This window comes from Natator depressus, chromosome 23 (assembly GCF_965152275.1).
Source record: "Natator depressus isolate rNatDep1 chromosome 23, rNatDep2.hap1, whole genome shotgun sequence".
In the NCBI taxonomy this organism is placed as follows: Eukaryota; Metazoa; Chordata; order Testudines; family Cheloniidae; genus Natator; species Natator depressus.
Genome location: NC_134256.1, coordinates 3,907,779 through 3,926,678, shown reverse-complemented (window position 1 = coordinate 3,926,678; position 18,900 = coordinate 3,907,779). Strand labels below are relative to the sequence as shown.

The following is an 18,900-nucleotide window of genomic DNA, read 5'->3' as shown; positions in this document are numbered from 1 at the left end:
CAACTTACCAAGGGTTGCAGCGAATTCTCCATCACTGGGAATTTTTAAATCAAGATTTTTTTTTTTTTTTTTTTTAAAAAGCTCTAGCTCAAAAGGAACAATCTGAGGGCAGTTCTTTGGCCTGTGCTATTCAGGAGGGCAGGATACATGATCGCGGTGGGCCCTTCTGGCCTTGGAATCTACGAATTTTCAATATGAGAACCGTCAGCCGAAATGTATTTCATTAAGGGCTTGAGGTCTTTCTTAGGGGATGTCTACACAGCAACAGCTGGGCATGGGTTAGCCCGCTGGAGCTGGCTTGAATCAGCTAGCGGGGGTAAGAACAGCTAGGAAGACAGGACAGCATGGGTGATACAAGCCAGGCACGGACCCGGGGTATGAACTCTGCTCGCTCACCTGGTCTGCTGCACTGTCACCCGCTGGATTCCAACTAGTTCAGGCTTCCCCTGCGGTAGGGAAGTATCAGGCCCCGCCCCCTTTGACAGGTGGGAAACTGAGGCACAGAGGTGCTGAATGACATGCCCAAGGTCACACTGAAGTCCACGGCGAAGCACGGAAATGACCAGATGCCCGAAGACCTAGGCTAGTGCCCTATCCCCTGGGCCATCCTTCCTCTCAAGCCAAACTTCGAATGCCGGGGCCAGATTAAATCCATGACAAGGGACGCCGTTTTACAAATCGGAGACAGCATTAGGTCACAGAGCTCTTTGGAGCTGGGACAGTCTTTCATCACACGTTTGTATAGGGCCTATCACAAGAGAGCCCCAATTGCAGTGGGGGCCTCTATGTGTTATCAGAAGACAAATGATAAAGAACTGCAACGGGCCTACCCGAACCATCTGGAGAGGGGCTCTGTTTCCTAATCACAAGAGTTACATTTGGCTCAAACCTGTGAAATTTACGCGGGCGTTTCTACCTGACTGCAGAGCCCAGGATCAGCCCTTTGGTGAGCTATTCAAGACCAGCCAGAGGGTTTGTGCAGCAACTCACCTGCCTATAGTCTTTGAAATATTTATACGTCCTTCGGAGCTGCTGAACCACCACTGGATCTGCAAGAGAAGAGGAAGAGTCACATGTAGCAGCAGCATCTAGAGCGGGAAAAGTCTTCACTCCACCCATCACAGCTAGCAGGAAAACGAATCCCTGCCTCGCTAGCGATTCTGAAAGGACCAGATGCAAATGGGCTGGGTGGGAGGGAGGATGCTTGGGGCATTAGAGTGGAGGTTCAATGTCTAGCTCCCTACAGATTTCCTGGGAGATCTTGCCCAAGTCACGTGCCTCAGTTTCTCACCTGCAAAATAGTTAATGCTCCTTTCCCTCACAAACATGCTTTGCTTATTCGTGACCGAAAGGCACCGGTGATGACAACATATAAAATACCCAGAAAGCCAAGTACAAGATAGAATTTATCATTTCATTAGCCCTGGATCCTTTCAGGGACACAAACTCTTCTAATTATACTTCCACCAAAGAGACTCCGCTCAAGAAAACCAACCCCAGAACTGGTGATGCTGTAAGAATTTGCTTCAGCAAAGGGTCTGATTAGTTAAGTAACAACATCCTCACATAGGATCCTATTCATGTCAGCCAGTCTTTCAAGAGTCTGTTCATCCTCTTCCCCACGCCAACCAGCATGGGAGGCAGCAGGTTCTGGACAGGGCTGCAGATTTGGAGTTCAGGACACCTGGGTTCTATTCCCAGCTCTAACACCAACCTGCTCTCTGACCATAGACAAGTCCCTTCTCCTCTTTACGCTGCTATTTTCCAGTCCCCTTGTCTAGACTTAGGCTGTGCTTCTGTAAGGTCTCTCATGTAGCTGGCTCTATCCCGCTGGCACAATTAAACCACCCCCAAGGAGTGGCGGTAACTACTCCGTGCCTGTGCAGTGCCCAGCACAATGGGGGCCCTAACCTCAGTTGGTGCGTGCAGCGCCCAGCACAAGAGTGCCCCAAGCAGCAATTTGTTTTGAGGCACAAAATTGTTTTCCATCATCACCAAAAAGGCGGGTGGAAGGTAATTCAGTGGGCGGGGGAGGCAGGTAACAGCAAGCAGAACTTGAAACTAAACTGGCAAAAATTTTGTGGCAATTTATGCGTTGAAATATACTGGTTATTTTATGCTTCATTTCCGTTATTTACAAGCATCATACAGGTCTTCTGTTGCATCAGTGGGAGGTGGGGGCAAGTTATTCCAAACTATTTCATTCTCTAACTGGCAAACAGAATTTAGGGATGAATGGAGAGTGAAAGGAGGGGAGGGGGAAGGAAGGCATATGCACATCAGTATAAGAACATGGTTTTTAGCTGTCAATCACGGCCGAACTACACAATCGTCTAGAGATTTGGGGCGGGGGAGTGGGGCGCCCAAACTTGAGGCACTAAAGGTGATTCTCAGAAAACATGGAGCACCATCCTTCTGAAAATCAGGCCCCCTCTCTTTAAGGGGTCAAGCTGAATACTCAAAAAAAAAAAATGGACACACCCAAAATCGCTAGCCACAGTTGAAAATCTCGGCCCGTACCTTTAAAAGGGAAGGAGGCTGCCCTAAGAGAGACGCCAAGGATAGCATTTCTTTTGGGGGCACTGAGGCTGTGTCTAGAAAGTAGAAGTCTAGGGAAAATACTTGGTGCTGTAGGAACAAATATATACAACTGTATCTTCTGATCATCCGCCATGCTAGCAGATGAAGCGTGGGCTGCTGTCTGGCAATCCAGACCATCTGATGTAGCTCTCACATATGCAGAAGCATCCCTCTGCCCCTCCCAACGCACACAAGGAATGGATTTTTCAATTACTGGCCTCCTGTCTCTTCAGATGTTCCCATAAGCAGGGGTCAGGCTGTAGAGAGCGTGTGACTGAGTCCGCCGTCCCCGCACCATCGCTGTTAACTATCCCTCTGAGATTACAGCTTTACCATCTTAGCGGCCAGGGTTATTCAAACAGAAACTGTAAGTTAATCAATCAAAGGCAGGCGCACTGAATGGGACATAATTTGGGGGCAATTGTTATGATAATGCAGACCAAGCAGCTGGGGCGGATGATGATGGGGCTGTTGAGAGCGGGATTCAGGTGTCAATCGCAGGCCCATACAGGGGACTCTGACCATGGCCAAGGCTGCATTGGACTCCGTCTGTCAGATGCAACACTTGAAAAAAACAAACAAACAAAAAAAAACAACACACACCCTGGAAAAGTTAAATCAGGAAGAAAAAAAAAAGGGATATGGTTTTAAAACCAAGTCTCATCTGTGACTGAGTTTACCATTTACTGGCCTGGGTTCATGTTTTAAACTTGGACTCTGTGTCCAATTGTCCCCTTCCCTCCCATGGAGAATATTACAGATCTGCAACACCAATTAATATTTTTGAAGCAAACACCACCCTTTTGAAAATTCTAGCATGCAGGGGAGGCAGCTGGGAGACAGGACACCTGGATTCTATTTCCAGGTTTGAAACTGATCAGAGCTCTGAAACTGACACACAACAAACACACTGCTCCCTGCCTCGCTTTCCCCTCTGTAACACAGGGAGGACAATAGCTTTGCAGCCTACAGATGAAAAGCATTACATAAGAGCTAAGTCTTTAGTATGACCTCAGGAAAACCGAGAACACATAATAGCTTTGGGGAGAGGGCGCTCAGCTCTATAGTGGAAAGTTATCTGCCGCTTGTCTACAGGGGAGTAGGTACCCATTGTTTCAAACACACAGGGGAGGTGAAGAAAAGGTCTGCAGTGTCTTGACAGATTATTCTAGGTCACATGATGGCTGGCGCATGGTGGTTAAACAATTATGTTAACCCCAACCCGTACATCTTTAAATCTAAAAGGAAGAGTTCGGAGAATTAGCCAGAGATTTGGAGAGAAGAAAAGCGGGGAGGGGGAGTTTTCTATTATGTCGGACAATGGGCCACTGACTGAAAAATGGCTTTTAATCTGGACGGAGCATATGCCAGGCCTGCTGAACGGAGCAGGTGAAAAGCGCTTCCTATCCCAGCTCACGCGCTCTCAGGGGTCCGTGGGCAGACAAAGCCCAGGCCCTGCCTCCACTGTGTGTTTCTGTACGTGTTTGATCTGAAAGTGTTCCGCTCGCCGGACCTTCTGCCTTTGAAAATGTTCAGCAAAGTTCCATCTGCCTCTGTTTTCCAGGCTCCTTTAGGGAGGGGGCAGAAGTAACATAACAAAGGGTCTGATTTGCTGAGCCCCCACCAGTTCAACTCAGTGGGAGCGCAGTACCTCAGAAAGTCAAGCCCCTCCTCCCACCACAGGCTTTGCTATTTTCCCTTACAAACTGTAGGACGAAGCAAGACCTATGCTTGAAACTTTCTCACTAAGATTCTGCATTATTGGGATTGGAATGAGGGCTGTAACCCCCCCCTTCATACATCCCCACCCCACAATCTGGCAGATCTTTGCCGTCTGGTAGGACTATGCTCCTAAATGCTGTGAAAAGGACAGACAAGGTGGGTGAGGTAACATCTTTTAATGCAGTGGTTTTCAATCTTTCTTCATTTGAGGACCCCCCAAAAATTTCAAATGGAGGCGCAGACCCCTTTGGAAATCTTAGTCTGCGGACCGCAGGTTGAAAAACCATGGTTTGATTGGACCAACTTCTGCTGGTGAGAGAGACAAGCTTTCGAGCTTACACAGAGCTCTCATTCACCAACAGAAGTTGGTTCAATATAAGGTATTACCTCGCCCACCTTGTCTCGCTAATATCCTGGGACCGACACACTGCAAATGTCAAATCAACAGTCAGCCTGTATGATTGAGAGGTGTGCTCCAACAGAAACCACCAAAATAGGTCTACCAAATGGCATTATGTTGATGTAGGTATCCAGAATATTCAACACGCTGTAGGAAGAAAATCCAGAAATAACACATGGGCTTTATCAGGGAGCTATGGAAAGCTTTCCCTAGTAGGAAGCATGGGCTGTAGAGAGCTGGGGCCTGGGTGAATTTGGGGGGCCAGAGCCTGGCGGAGGGGGAGTCTATGGCTCCTTCAGCACGCCAATCCATGAAACAGATGAGTGAGCAGCGACAGAATGATCTTAAGCAAGCGAAGGCATGCCAGACAGCACGAAGGTATGATAAACCACGCTGCGACAGGATGCCGTCAGAGCCTGACCTTTCCCCATCGCTCCGCTCTGACCCCCGTGGGGCTCTCTCTCCTGAAATCTGCCCCTGCTCTTCGCTCATCAAGTGGAACAGGCTAAGAAGGGCATCTGGAAAGCCTATGGCTCCCGTCCCTTGGGGGGCAGACATACTAGAGCGCCACATCCCCCCCGCCCCTTCATTCAGTGTCACAGCAGTTTCCCACTCTGCTCCCCCCCACAGCTATGCCCAGGGATGGGTAGGGAAGGGAGAATTGTTAACCCTCCCATCCCAGCACAAGTCCTGCCTGACCTTCTGCCCTCGACAAGAGACTCACACACGCTGTTTATGCACCGGTACATCTGCTCTGGAGAAGCAGCTCAAACCCTGGCTCTTTCATTCAGCTGATTAGAATTGTAAAGTTACTTTATTTCTTGATTTTTTTTTCCCTAGGGGGAGCTGAGCATGTTACACTTATTACTGCTCACTCACTATCCAGCTTAAACACATTAAAGAATTAACATTTATAATCCGGCTTTCCATATACTGAGCTGCTCTCCCCCCAGATTTCTCTGCCGCCTAAATCCAAAAGGTGGTAAAGACATTTGTGCTTCCAGCCAGCCAAAGTAAAGAGTTTAAATCCTCGGTCGGGCTGGGATTTTTACCAGATGGGTCTCCAACAATATCACAGTGAAATAATTCCATAGCTTGTATAACCAAGCGGGGTATGAAAACTGCCCTGAATGTAGCGTTGGAAGGAGCAGCAAAACACAGACCCTATGTGGAGGGGGAGAGGGGGTGGAGAAGATATCTGTAAACCTGATCAGAGAGGCAACTTTCCCACCAACTGGCTGAGGTTTGAACAGAGTTCTGTGATTGTGCTGCCAAAGTGATCAAAACTGCCCCTCCACTCACCAGGAGTCCTCTTCTGTGGTTCCAAAATTTACGCCCGCTTTCAACAATTTTATAAGGGGAGGGAGGGGAGGAGATGGGGCGAGATACACGGGACTGATTTTGGGGCCCATATAGTTTCATCGAGTTTAAGACCAGAAGAGACCAACGGATCATCTAGTCAGACCTCACATATAGCATTGATTTTCACCCAGATGCCCCTATAGTAAGTCGATGACTTAACTTGCACCAAAAGAATTTCTGTCCTCAGAAAACTAAACTGAGTCACAGGGAGAGAACAGGAGAGGCTGAGGCTTCTGCAGTGGCAGGGAATTGATTAGGCGAGACAGGCCCAGATGATCCCAGCCGGAGTTCCACACTCCAGAGGAATCAATAACCCCAAAGTCCCTCCCAATCTGACCGGGGGGGAGTGGGGGAGAAATGCCTTCCTGATCACAAACCTTGCAAACAGTTTGACCCTGAGCATGAGAGTGAGACGCACCAGCCAGGCAGCTAAGAGAGGATTCTCTGCAAGACCTCAGAGCACGGTCCACCGCATCCCAGCAACGGCCAGCCTGATACTCCAGAGGAAGGTGAAAAATACCCTCCACGTCCAAGAAAACAAACCAAACTGCACTGGTGAACAAATTCCTTCCTGACTCCGCTGCAGGTAAGCGGCTGAAGCCCCAAAGCACGAGATTTCATTATAGTCACTAACTTGATGCAGAGCGGCAGGTGCTATCAGCATTTCACGGGCAAGGCAGGCAGTTCTATTCTCCCCATACCCACGAAGGAAAGCAATGAACAAGAGGAAGCAGATTCCCAGATTCCAAAGCCAGAATTTCTGGCACTGCTACAATCTCCCAGCCCAGCCCTTTTCCATGGTTTCAAAACATACTCCCATTCCACAATCGGAAAGGTGGCAGGGAAGATGGGGGGAGATTACAAGTGACTGATTTTGGAGCCCATATGATCATTTGGTTTATGGATCCCTCTGAACAGCAGGGAGCACGCCTCCCCCTTTAGGTTCGGAAAACTCCTGGCACATTCTTGGGCACCACCGGGAACAAATATTAGAACTAACCCCTTGATTGGTGGATTCTGGGGTGGTTCTATTAAATGAGTATGTTATTGAGTTCAAATATACATCTAAAAAAAAAAGATGAATGCTGATCACGTCTCTGAGGAATTTTGTTCTCATGACCATGTACCTCTTAAGCTTCCTCAAAACCACTGGCTGGCCTTTTTGAGTGTTTAATTTGTGGGGGGGTTCAAGGGGTCAAACCGTTCATTCTTTGGTGGGTGGGAAATTGTACTTGGGTTATAGATCACCGTGTACCTCGGAGATCAGAAGCGTTCAGGTGCGAGTTTTACATAATCTTTGCTAGTGAATTTCAGATTTAAAAAAAATGCCAAGAGCTTTACTGATGGACAATCGTCATTAGCATCCTGGCCTTTGAGGCTCCGCTGCCTCCTCGGATGATCACACCATGTGGATTTGATTGCAGCTGGGCACTGAGCGGGCCCCTGTGCAATGGAGACCTGAGTGAATATCGAGCTAATCTTCTGCAGTCAGGAGGGCTCCTGGCTCATTCTCAGCTGCTGCTTTTAGTGCTGGTTCATTACCAATTCATCTTGTTTTAATTACAGTATTAACCCTGGGCTGATTAATATGGAAATGGACAAGATTTCAGCTACAAATGGAACAGCAATTAAACACCAGGCCAGGTCCTGCAACCTAGATAGTTCACTTGGTCAAGGCTGCAGCCTTTCCTTTCCCAGAACCCCGATGCCATACAGCATGCTGGCGATCGCAGCAATGCCAGGCGATCCCGGAAGGCTGGAACAAACCCCATTATCTTCCAGGGTGGAAAAACAAGTACAGATATCCAGGGGGGAAACTAAAGAGAAAACCACACAGGAATCCAAGACAGAGGCCTAGTGAATTAAGAGCCTACATACACCGCCGATTGTGCGGCCCGGTCTACACTACCGAGTTTACGTTGGCATAGCCCCCCTAGAATAGACACGGTGTCTGCCAATGGAAGGCGTTTTGGCAGTGTAGAAACACCGTCTCCCAAAACAACATTAGCCAACCCAACAGAAACACACTTCTGGTGGCATAGCTGCATCTACCCTGGGGGCTTTGGTGGCATAGCTTTGTCACTAGCAGGTGTGATATTTTCTACACTCCTAGCTGCCATAGCTATGCTGGGATAAGTTTTAAGTGTAGCCTAGGCCTTAGAGAAGATATTGTCCAGTTTTCCTAGAATCTCCCTAAGCAAAGGACACCGTAAGTTGTGTGAAGGGACAAGACAGTCTAAGCACGTCTCTCACTAGGGCCATTTGTACTAAGTGACCAGTGATTTTGGGGTACCCAAACTGAGACACCAGAAAAAGGCCTGATTTTCAGAGGACAGGTGCTCAGCCCTTGCTGAAAGTCAGGCCCTTTAAAGGTTCCTCAGACTGGGTGCCACAGAAGTGAGTTGTTCAAAATTGTTGTCTGCTTCTGAAAACTTTGATCTAGAGTGCAACAGGAAAGGAGTTTTCCACCCAATTCTCATTTCCCAAACACCTTTGCTTCTGCCTATTGTTCTGTGTTACCAGTCGGACCGTGGGAGGATGATGAGTGGGAGGGTTTAAATTGGAAAGGGGAGAGGAGGAGATACTCCCGCTATATCTATGCGAAGAGAGGAAATCGTTTTACTGAACAGTCACTATGAGATGAGAAAAATCAAGTTCAAAACACTCTGTCTCTCTTAGGGACCCAATGCCAGGAGTCGTCCTTGACAGGAGTTTGCTCATGTTCTGTCCTAAGACCCAAGTAACAGAGCAGCTGTGCCTTGTCTTGGAGACACTGTTCCACAGCTGGAGATCTCACTCTCAGGAAGCTTCTCCCAACATTCAGCCTCAGGGCAGGGTTTTTAAACACACCGTAGAAGTGCAAGTCAGTGGGACACATGCTCTTAAGTCACTTAGCTACTTTTGAAAGTGCCGCCCTAAACTGTCCTCTCTCAGTTTCACCCCAGTACTCTTACTCATCTGCCATGATACTATCTGGCTGCCAACACCACAGTATCAGAGCTCATCACATGCTAATGAATTTCTCCTCACAGCCTCTCTGCAAGGCAGGGAAATGCTACTATCCCCATTTTATAGTACCGAGGCACAGAGAGGCTTGGCGATTGGCCCAAGGTCACACAAGGCAGAGTAGGGAATTACACCTTGGTTTCCCAAGGCCAAGGCTGGCACCCTGACCACTGAGCCCATCCTCTCATAAATCACACTCCGTCCCTCTCCTTCCTTGGCTCTAACGCTTTTCAAACATGCACAGGCTCCCACAATTTAGACAAGTCAAGATTTAGCTCTCAGGCTTTCCCTGGTGCTCAGCTGCTGCGGTTTCCTTATTAGTTTTGTTGATCTTCTCCAAAAATGTGATGACCAGAAAAACACGGACGGCACCGTTTGCAGCAAAAGTCAGAAGAGGAAACAGCAGCTGATGGTTTCTTTCAGGAGTCAAAGGGGTTCCAGCCCCATTTCTGACCTATGAGGACCAGCTGGAAGCTCTGCTGCAGTGATAGGCAGGTGACAAGGTTAAGAGCTGCTGTTTCACCCAAATGAGAGTTTGGAGGCTCGGAAGAGGACGGGAGCACGTCAAACAGAAGCAGACTCCGCGTCTGTAAAACTCAATTGAGCATGTTAACAGTGCCAACTATAGGCTGCCAAACCTTCCCTCTGCCATGTGCACACACTCATTTGTGGTCATAAACCTTGTTGGACCAGACCCTTCCCTCGGAAAAAACATCCCTACATCCCTCACAAGGAAACGTTTTCCATAAGAAATCCATGTGCAGATGACAAAAGTAGCCCACAGGAAATAGTTTTGCCTCCCAGTTGACCAAAGCCCTCACCATGGACTGTTTTCGCCCTTTGCTCTCCATCCCCTCGCTTCGAAGGCTCCAGCGGCAGTTCTTGGTTTCCATCCCCACTGCCGGAAGTGTGGGCTACTGGCTAGAGCAGGGGATTAGGAAAACTACTGCTACAGCAAATCAGTGTCAGGCTTGGGCCAGTCATGCAACCTCTCTGTGGTTTGGTTTATCCATCCATACAATGGGAACAACTGCATGTCTTCCAGGGGATTAAAGGGGAATCATCGTATGCCCTCCAGAACACAGACCACAACAGAAGATGGCACCATGTTCGCAGGGAGGAAGGAGGGGGAGAAACTGGGAAACTGACGCTCAGAAGCACTCTCGGTTTGATCCGGTATTTTAAGCCAACTTCCCAGTGGATTCACTGAGTCCAGAGACATTTCACAGCCAGTTCCACTCCCCAGACAGGTTACTGTAGAGTCCCTTACTTTCATCATTCATGAACAACAGCACTAAGAAGCATCGAGCCCAGATGTGCTTCTCTGTTTAGGAGAAGAGTTTAAACGAGGTGTCTACTGCCAAATCCAAGAGCACCCAGCCGGGGCAAACATCCATCTCTTAGCACAGTGACAGGCATGGAGTAAAAGCCCAACTAGCGCAGTGCAGAATTCAGAAGCCCAAACACAAACGTGTTTATCCAAAGTGAGTCGCTTTCCTGCTTGGGGAGAGTGGGAGGCTTTGGGAAGGCAGGTAGAGTCGCCAAGTCTGATACGTCTCCTGGAGGGCAGCTACTCTGTCCTGCCACAGGGGGATACCGCTGGATGAATAAGGAAAAGGAAGGGCAAATGTCTCTCTCCCTGCACCTGCCAGCGCTCTCCTTGCTCAGCGTTTCTGGCTTTTAAAACTGGCCATCTTTCCAACCTGGAGCAAAAGGGCCTTTCTGTTCCACCTCACACAGACTTCCCAATGACCAGTGATTTGCCCTGTTTATCGAGAGCCATCTGCGCTACCGAGCTCACATCTGCAGGAGCGACAAGTCTATTCCCTCACCCCCCACACACACACCCCTGCACCAGCCTCTCTTCCATGTCTGTCTGCCAAGGGCTCATGGGGAGGAAGCGGCCTAAAGCACTGAGCCAACTCAGAAGCAGGTTTGGGGCTTTACTCACCATTATCAAATTCGTCTGGGATCTGTAGGGAAAGAAAAGAGATATGGCTGGTTATTCTTCTTTTTCTGACTCCACTACATTATACAGCATGGCTAGAGACACCCTCACAGCCATTTGCCTAATTAAGAGAAAGATTAATCTCTAAACATATGAATATTCAGATACATCTGTTGGCTGGGGTGCAGCTGCCAGCCCTCCCTTACCCAAACGCTACCATTGCCAGCATGTTCAACTCTGAGGTCTGGTACCCACGGCAGGCACAGCACTCCAGCAAGGCCAACTGGGCCTGCTCCCCGAGGGAGGGGAGAGGGGATGAAAACTCCTGACATCAGTTAATTACATCAGCTCTTTGTCTAAGACAAGAGGACCAGGCTGAGAAGGACAAGAGGACCAGGAAGGCCTTAACTGTTGGCACGTTTCATATATAAGCAGCATGTTTATTGCAACATATCACAATGGTTATAAGGAGTATTTCAGATCCCATGACCCTTTGCTAAGAACAGTTGAAACCCTAACAGGAAAGGACAGAAACTGAATATCTGAGGACAGAGAAAAATACAGGAACAAATTCCATTCCTGACCAACTCCACCGAAACGGATGTGGCTGGACTGCGTTGAACAGATGCGCCAGTCGCTCAGGGGAACTTTGACTTTGAACTCCACTGGGATATAGGAACAGCTGTCTTCATGTGAGCATGAGAGAGATGCAGGACACCTGGGTTCAAATCCTGGCTCTGCCACGACTTTGGATATGTCACAACCGCTCTGCATCTCAGTTCCCACATCTGTTAAGTCAGAAATATAATCCACTCCCGCCCTTCGCCTATTTCGACTGGAAGCTCATTGGGTACAAGTGACTGTAACTGTGTGTCTATAGAGTGCCCAGCACAACAGGGCCCTGATCTCAACTGCAGCCTGTAGGCACTACCAGAATACAAGTAATAAATGTCCCTTTGCCAAAGGAAAACCCCACGGTAATGTCAAAGCTGTTTGAATCACCACATTTATTTTACAAAGAAGGGCTTATCTTTATGGAGAAACGTTAGCTAAAATACAGTTATGTACAAAATCCTTATCGGGTGATGTTCTCAAGACACAGGAAAAGCAGCTCATCACTAGAATTCATTAGGAAGGCAGGAGGACTTTCAAAGTTGCTCTAAGCTGCTCTGTTGCAGTAATACAAACAGAAAGCTGGAGAGGGAATTCCATGGGGGAGAGGTGTTTCCTGAGTTGCCTTCATTTACTGCCCAGCAGGAAGGCCAGAGTGAGGACTGAGCAACGTTCATGAGGATGGAGAGATTTGAGACGCTGATCACACTTCTGTTTGATCAATGTGTGTTTGAACTCGTCACTGTAACCATTCTGTTTTCACGTTCTACGATTTGGTCCAATGTCTGGGTTGGTCAGGCTAGGTTTGAGGAGATGCAAACGAATTCAGACATCAACACCTCTGAACCCTGGCTCACAGCAGAGCAGCCAAACTTTTGGCCTGAGGGCCACTTCTGGGTATGGAAATTGTATGGCGGGCCATGAATGCTCACAAAATTGGGGGCTGGGGTGCGGGAGGGGGTGAGAGTTCTGGCTGGGGGAGCGGGCTTTGGGGTGGGGCCAGAAATGAGGAGTTCAGGGTGCGGGAAGGGGCAGGGTGTTGGGGCGCGGAGGGGGGGGGGGGTGAGGGCTCCATCCGGAGGTGTGGGCTCTGGGGTGGGGCTTGGGATGAGGGGTTTGAGGTGCAGGAGGGTGCTTCAGGCTGGGATTGAGGGGTTCGGAGGGCAGGAGGGGGATCAGAGGTGGGGCAAGGGGTTGGGACACGGGAGGGGCCCAGGGGTGCAGGCTCCGGGCGGCACTTACCTCAAGCGGCTCCCAGAAGCAGCGGCACGTCCCCCCTCTGGCTCCTATGCAGAAGAGCGGACAGGCAGCCCTGCACGCTGCCCCGTCCACAGGCCCTGCCCCTGCAGCTCCCATTGACCGTTTCAAGCCAATGGAAGCTGCGGGGGCGGCGCTTGGGGCGGGGGCAGCGTGCGGAGTCCCATGTCTGCCCCTATGCACAGGAGTCGGAGAGGGGACATGCTACTGCTTCCGGGAGCTGCACAGAGCTGCGGCCAGCGACCCTACTCCCCAGCTGGAGAGCGGGAGTGGGGCAAGCCCCAGACCCTGCTCCCCAGCGGGAGCTCAGGGGCCAGATTAAATCGGCTGGCGGCCTGGATGTGGCTCACGGGCTGTAGTTTACCCACCCGTTCTGTGGGGGATACACAGGTTTCTGAACCAAATAAATCAATGTATTTAGATTGTACAGTCTTTCGGGAAGCAGGGACAATCGTGTTGTTATATCTGTACAGCGCCTGGCACAAGGCGGTCTTGATCATTGATGGGGGGGAGGGCACCTCTAGACACTACTGCAATACAAAGAATGATAATAATAATGCACTTGGATGAATACAAGACAAGGCACAGCTGCTCTGTTACTTGGGTCTTAGGATAGAACATGAGCAAACTCCTGTCAAGGACGACTCCTGGCATTGGGTCCCTATGGTATTACAAGAAAAAGGCAGTCTCTACCCAACCTCTTACCTGGAGATGATCCTTAGATAAAGTTCTAAGGACCTTAGGCCTGTCTTTAACTGTCTGTTTCCCACTGAGGCTAATGTGACATCCATCAGGCTAGTTGCTTATGCCTGCATTGAGCAACTGGACCCCCCCACATAGGTAAGCTTGCCCCCACCAGGCAGTAGTTCTTGTACCTTCCGGGAGTTAGAGGTGAAATATCCCCGCTGCATATTAGACTGCACGGCCCTGTAGTTGTGTTTACAGGATGCAAACCCATCCCCCTCCTGCCAATCAGGCATGGATTTGCTGGTCAAATGACTAGTCAGTGTCCAGGGTCCAATTACCTAAGTTGCGTGCTAGGGTCCAGACCAAGAAGGGGAAGAGGCATGCAAGTGCCTCCAAAGCTGCTCCAGCCTTAAGGTTGAAGGGAATCACCCCTTACCACTTAATCTGTCGCCCGACTGGGATTATGAGCTTTTAGGTGTCGGGACCGTGTCATGTTCTGTATTTTGCAGAACGCAGAGTACATTTTACAGCGCTGTGCAAAGAGCTCTGCACTTGAGAAAGTCACAAGAAGCTCTCATCATTCTCAAGCTGTTTCCCTGCCGCCTTCTGTGGGCCAGAAGCTCAGCTGTTCCGCTTCTAACCCTTGTCACATCACACCAATGGGTTTCTTTTGTAGCTGACAGTATATTTACTTTTCTGAGCAGCGGCAAGTAGTCACTGGCAAGAACAGAACCCAGACGGCCTAGACAGACTTTGTAGGCAGAAGGAAGTTGTACTACACTCTCCCCCTCTCAACAGCACACACCCAGAGACAGTTTTCCAAAAGGAGCTGCTGCTCAAAAATAAAGTCTGCTACCTCCTGTTCTGTGGCTGGGCTCTGTGTTTTTAGTTGTATCTCTCACCATAATCTCCCAGAGCCCCTCTCTCTCTCTCTCTCTCACACACACACACACACACACACACACACAAATGAATGGAAGGTCCGTTCCCTTTCGTGCCCTTCCTCCTGAGAAAGTAACTAGGCATCTACATGTCTACCCTGTGCTCTTTCCGAACCAGTACCATCTCTCCAACAGCACACACCTACCCAGCCAACCGTTGCTAGGACCAGTTTCAGGGTTTGCAGGTCACCCAGTTGCCAGGATGAAAGGGATGGTGGCTACTGGGTTGTGAATTCCATCTCCCCACCTGCACTGCCCTCTGGTCCAGCTACAAGGATACGGTGTCAAGCTTCCTCCTGCTGCCGGAGAGGAAGTTCAGATGGGGCACTGGCCCAGATATGCCTGTGGACGGTGCCCGTAACAGGGAGATGAGGGAAACCTGTACAGCAAACAAAAGGTACAATTCCCCACTGGGCAAGATGTTAAATGCAGGACAGCGAGAGATTTCAGTTCTTTTTTCTTTTTTTAAACTACTCCTACTGAGTCCCACTAACGCATCTCTAGGCTAGTCTGGAATCAATCAGCAGGCTGGTCCCCCTAAGCATTTCTGCTTATAAATGGCATCTCAGCCTAGGATAAGAGCAACCCCAGGCCATGCGGCACCGTAAACCCCCCCAAATAACTGCACTGCTCTTTAAACACAGAGCACATGTGCGCATGAAGTGAGTTTGCTGCTCTTGAAAGAGGAGGAGCCTGAGGTCCAGTGGCCAGGCTTTTAGGAGGAGGCTGTGTGAATGTATCTCAGTTCAGAAAACATCTCTCAAGCAAGAGTATCTGGAAAACCATTTCAAGATATCGGTAGCCTATACAAAGGCCTAACTGAGCCTGTTTAATCCCCATTTGAAACTGTCCAAGACGGCAAGGGAATGGAGAGAGTACCTCCTACCTCAGCCTCAACTACTAGGAGGGTTCATTCCAGCAGAAAGCTCGGCAAATTATGTTAAGGGCAGACTGGTTGGTGCAAGCCTGCTGCTAACTCCACAGTGCCACCTAATGAGGAAACGAACCCGAAAAAGCAACAAGCTCAGAAAGTAACCCAACAAGTGAGAACCGGGTGGCAGAAGAAAGCAAACTTGGCACACTTCTTAAACTGGGAGTTCTTCCTTCCAGACTGCACTTCCATCAGCAGCACTGTTACAGATCACTAGAACTTGCTAACCAACCCGCTCCATGTCATGGAGGATATCAATCAAGTGCTCTCTCTGAACGCCATAAACGTCATCATTTTATAAACACGTGGCTCACAAAACAGCCATTTCTAAGGGCTTCTGCTGTGGACAGCGCAGAGCTGATGACACTGAATGAAAGAGGTTAGGGGAAGAAGGGAAGGAAGTAGGAACAAAACAAAAACAGGTTATTGTTTGACTGCATCAGGAAGCCAAATGCTCAGATGCGTCAGGAGTCAGAGCCTGTTTTAACAAATTCAGATTATAATAAAGGGCTGGAGAGCAAGTTAGCAAAGCTGACATGAATGTTTGTGGGGGGCGTCCCCTGGAGTTCCAACATCCCACTGCCGGGAGAACCAGGGGGATAAGATAATTTTGGCCAGCTGTCTTTGGCTGGCCTCCCACCAGTCAGGAAAGAGCAAAATCCAATCAGACATTTTTATTTAGACTCACATGGAAGAGGTCAAACAGTAACAGGATTTATACAACTGCTTAAGTGAAGACAACATCCCTTCAGGATGCAATTCCCCTGGTATGACTGTGAGCACTACATCGGCCATTCCACTGAAAGGAAACAAAGTCCCTCTCATCCTAATCCCTCTTCCCTGTTTAATGCACATCCAGATCAGGAGGATGAAAAGAACGCACAGCTGACCCTCTCAGGGGCCATGAAAGAAGTGGCCCCCACAACAGCTGTCAGGAGAAAAAAACCCAATGTTCATTTCCCAGAGAGCTTTGCAGCACCGTCACCTGAGCCATAAATATAACGAGGTTTAAATTACTGTACCAATTACTAAAGTGAGGTGGCAACAACAGGAAGTCACCTGGAATCACAAAACACTCTTGAGCATTAGTAGATAAAGCCCAAGTTTGGCAGGATTATGGTCTACTGGGGCACGGAGGTGGTTTAAACTTGACTAAAAGGAAAATCTAACAGACTGCAACTCAAACTGCGTGCCGTATCTGAGGTCAGAACCGCCCCCCGCCCCCCCCCCAGCAAGGAAATTCTACCCAACTTAATGCACGCCTGCAGGGCCCCCTAAGGGAGGAGTGAACCAGGCAGCCAGGTGAGCTCTCTACTAGTGGTCAAACACAAAAGCCTCCTGCTTTGTAGCTCTGACATTTTGGCTTTCCACCTCTCGGTGCCACTCTGCCAAGATAAAGATTTGCCAAAATCACCCTCATCGATTGACCAGCTGTTGCAGATAAAGAATTCAGAAGCCTAGAGAATATGCCAGGGTGGCGAGGCCTTGACATCTGGAAACCAGGAGTTACAATGAGGCAGGTGCTTCCCTCCAGCACATTCTCTGCTGTGACTTCATTTGCAACATGGAAACCTGTTCACTAGAAACACGACCAGGATCCACCAACTCATTTCACAAGAGGAGGACCAATGAAAGGTCAAATGGAGCAGGCAGGACGTGAGCCAACAACCCCTAAGTGAAAGGCATGGCATCCAGCCATTACTGCTACTGAAGGCCTCCTCCTATCAGATCCTTGATAAGTTTACAGGTGTATCCGGCCAAGATTTCAATAACGAACAGGCTGCCCATTCAAACCACATAAAGCGTCCCCAGCCTTATATAAAATAACTGTCTGAATTTGTTGTGCTATGAGCTCATACTATTCCTTCTCACCTATTGTCTGCAGGACAGCTTTATGCCTTCGCTGAGCAGAACTATATGTAGCGATGACTGAAGACTGTAGTGTAAGTTCAATAAAAGGAAAAGAAACTGGAAACACATGGTGGAAGGACAAGTGCTAAGGAATTTATTCTGCACTATCAGGAAATACTTTTAAAATGCACCAGTCAACCAGGAATCCTGCAGATCCCTTATTTAGCAACGTATGGGACTCCCTTCAGCCATACACAGCTTGTCTTCTTTTAAAATACTTATTTTTGCTATTAAATTTTTCAGAATATTAACTCCTAAACTTAAGCCTGGAACTGCATTTGCTTCAACATATGTTTTTAGCCCACATTCATCACTGTAGCATCTGAGTGCCTTCCAGGCATACAGTAAACAACTTGATTAGAGCTGGATAGATAGATGGTTTGCTGGCAATCCAAAAAAATCGGGGTGGGGGGAATCATTTCACATCAAACTAAAAGACAACATTTTCAAAGTTTTTGGTGAATCAAAAAGGAAAAAAAATAGTTTTGGGTTGAACGAAATTTTAGTTGGTTTGATTGAGCAATTTTTAGTGTTTAATTAACAAAATAATATTAAAGTAAATTTCCAAACAAAAAGTTGTTTTGAACCGGGGGTGGGGGGGGGGAAGGGAGGGAACGACACTTTGCTTTGAAATTTTAAAACTGAAATGCTTTTTTCTTGGATTTTTTTTTTTTTTTTGGTTAAACCAAAACAATTTGGCGAAACCCCCACAAATTCACACAATGTTCTGTAGTCACCGTGTCTGCATTTTTTTACTGAGAAAAGATTCAGTCAAACAAATTCACCCAGCTCTAGAGGACTCATCTGTACAAGCTTCACACAGCGTATGGCCCATCTGCACTAAAAAAACCACATCCCAAAATTTTACAGTTAGAACCATATAGCCACCACCTAGGCTAACACCTTTAGAGTGGTGGAGGACGACAAATAGTGGTCAAGGCAACCAGGCTATAGAGCTGAGGTACCCTTAGCTCCCTCAGCAAGTCACTTTTATATCTATAGCTACTTGTTGAGGGAGCTACACACACCTGCTCTCCTCAGAGCATTTCACCCTACCTACACAGCACCGAAAGCATTACTGGACTACAATTAGATTTCAAACATGTGATTCAAATCTGATTTAAAGTAAGCATGGATAACGTTTTTCAAAGGTGGAGGTGGTGGAGGACCGGGACAGTGGGTTGTGGAGATTTCGTTCTGAAGGTATGATCCCAAATTAAAATATATCTAAAGCATGTATGTGTTTTGGGGGCATACGGACAGAGGAGAAAAAGCATAGCAAAGGAGTATAGTCTTCAGATCTGTTTGTCCAGAAGCCCCTTTTGCTATCAGCTATCGAAGGTATTTATACAGCCCTCATCACTGCAGTATCTAAGCACCTCACCATATTGATTGTATTTATCCTCATAACCCCCATAGGTCAGTGCTGTTATCCTCATTTTGCAGACAGGGAACCAAGGCACTGAGAGACTAAGTGACTTGCCCAGGGTCATGCAGGAAATCTGTGGAACAGGGACCTGAAACCAGGTCTCTCAGTCCCAGG

The 18,900-nt window shown here is 48.4% G+C and overlaps 1 protein-coding gene across 1 annotated transcript in view; it reads right to left on the bottom strand.

The window, feature by feature from the left end:
* The window catches only part of TIMM50 (translocase of inner mitochondrial membrane 50), a 46,916-nt gene that overhangs the window by 12,850 nt on the left and 15,166 nt on the right, over positions 1-18,900 (bottom strand). Inside the window, exons 4-5 of the mRNA XM_074938056.1 lie at positions 11,022-11,043; positions 991-1,049 (exon numbers count right to left, since the gene is read on the bottom strand). Of these exons, the coding sequence (XP_074794157.1) occupies positions 991-1,049; positions 11,022-11,043 (81 nt within the window). The remainder of the gene's footprint in view (positions 1-990; positions 1,050-11,021; positions 11,044-18,900) is intronic.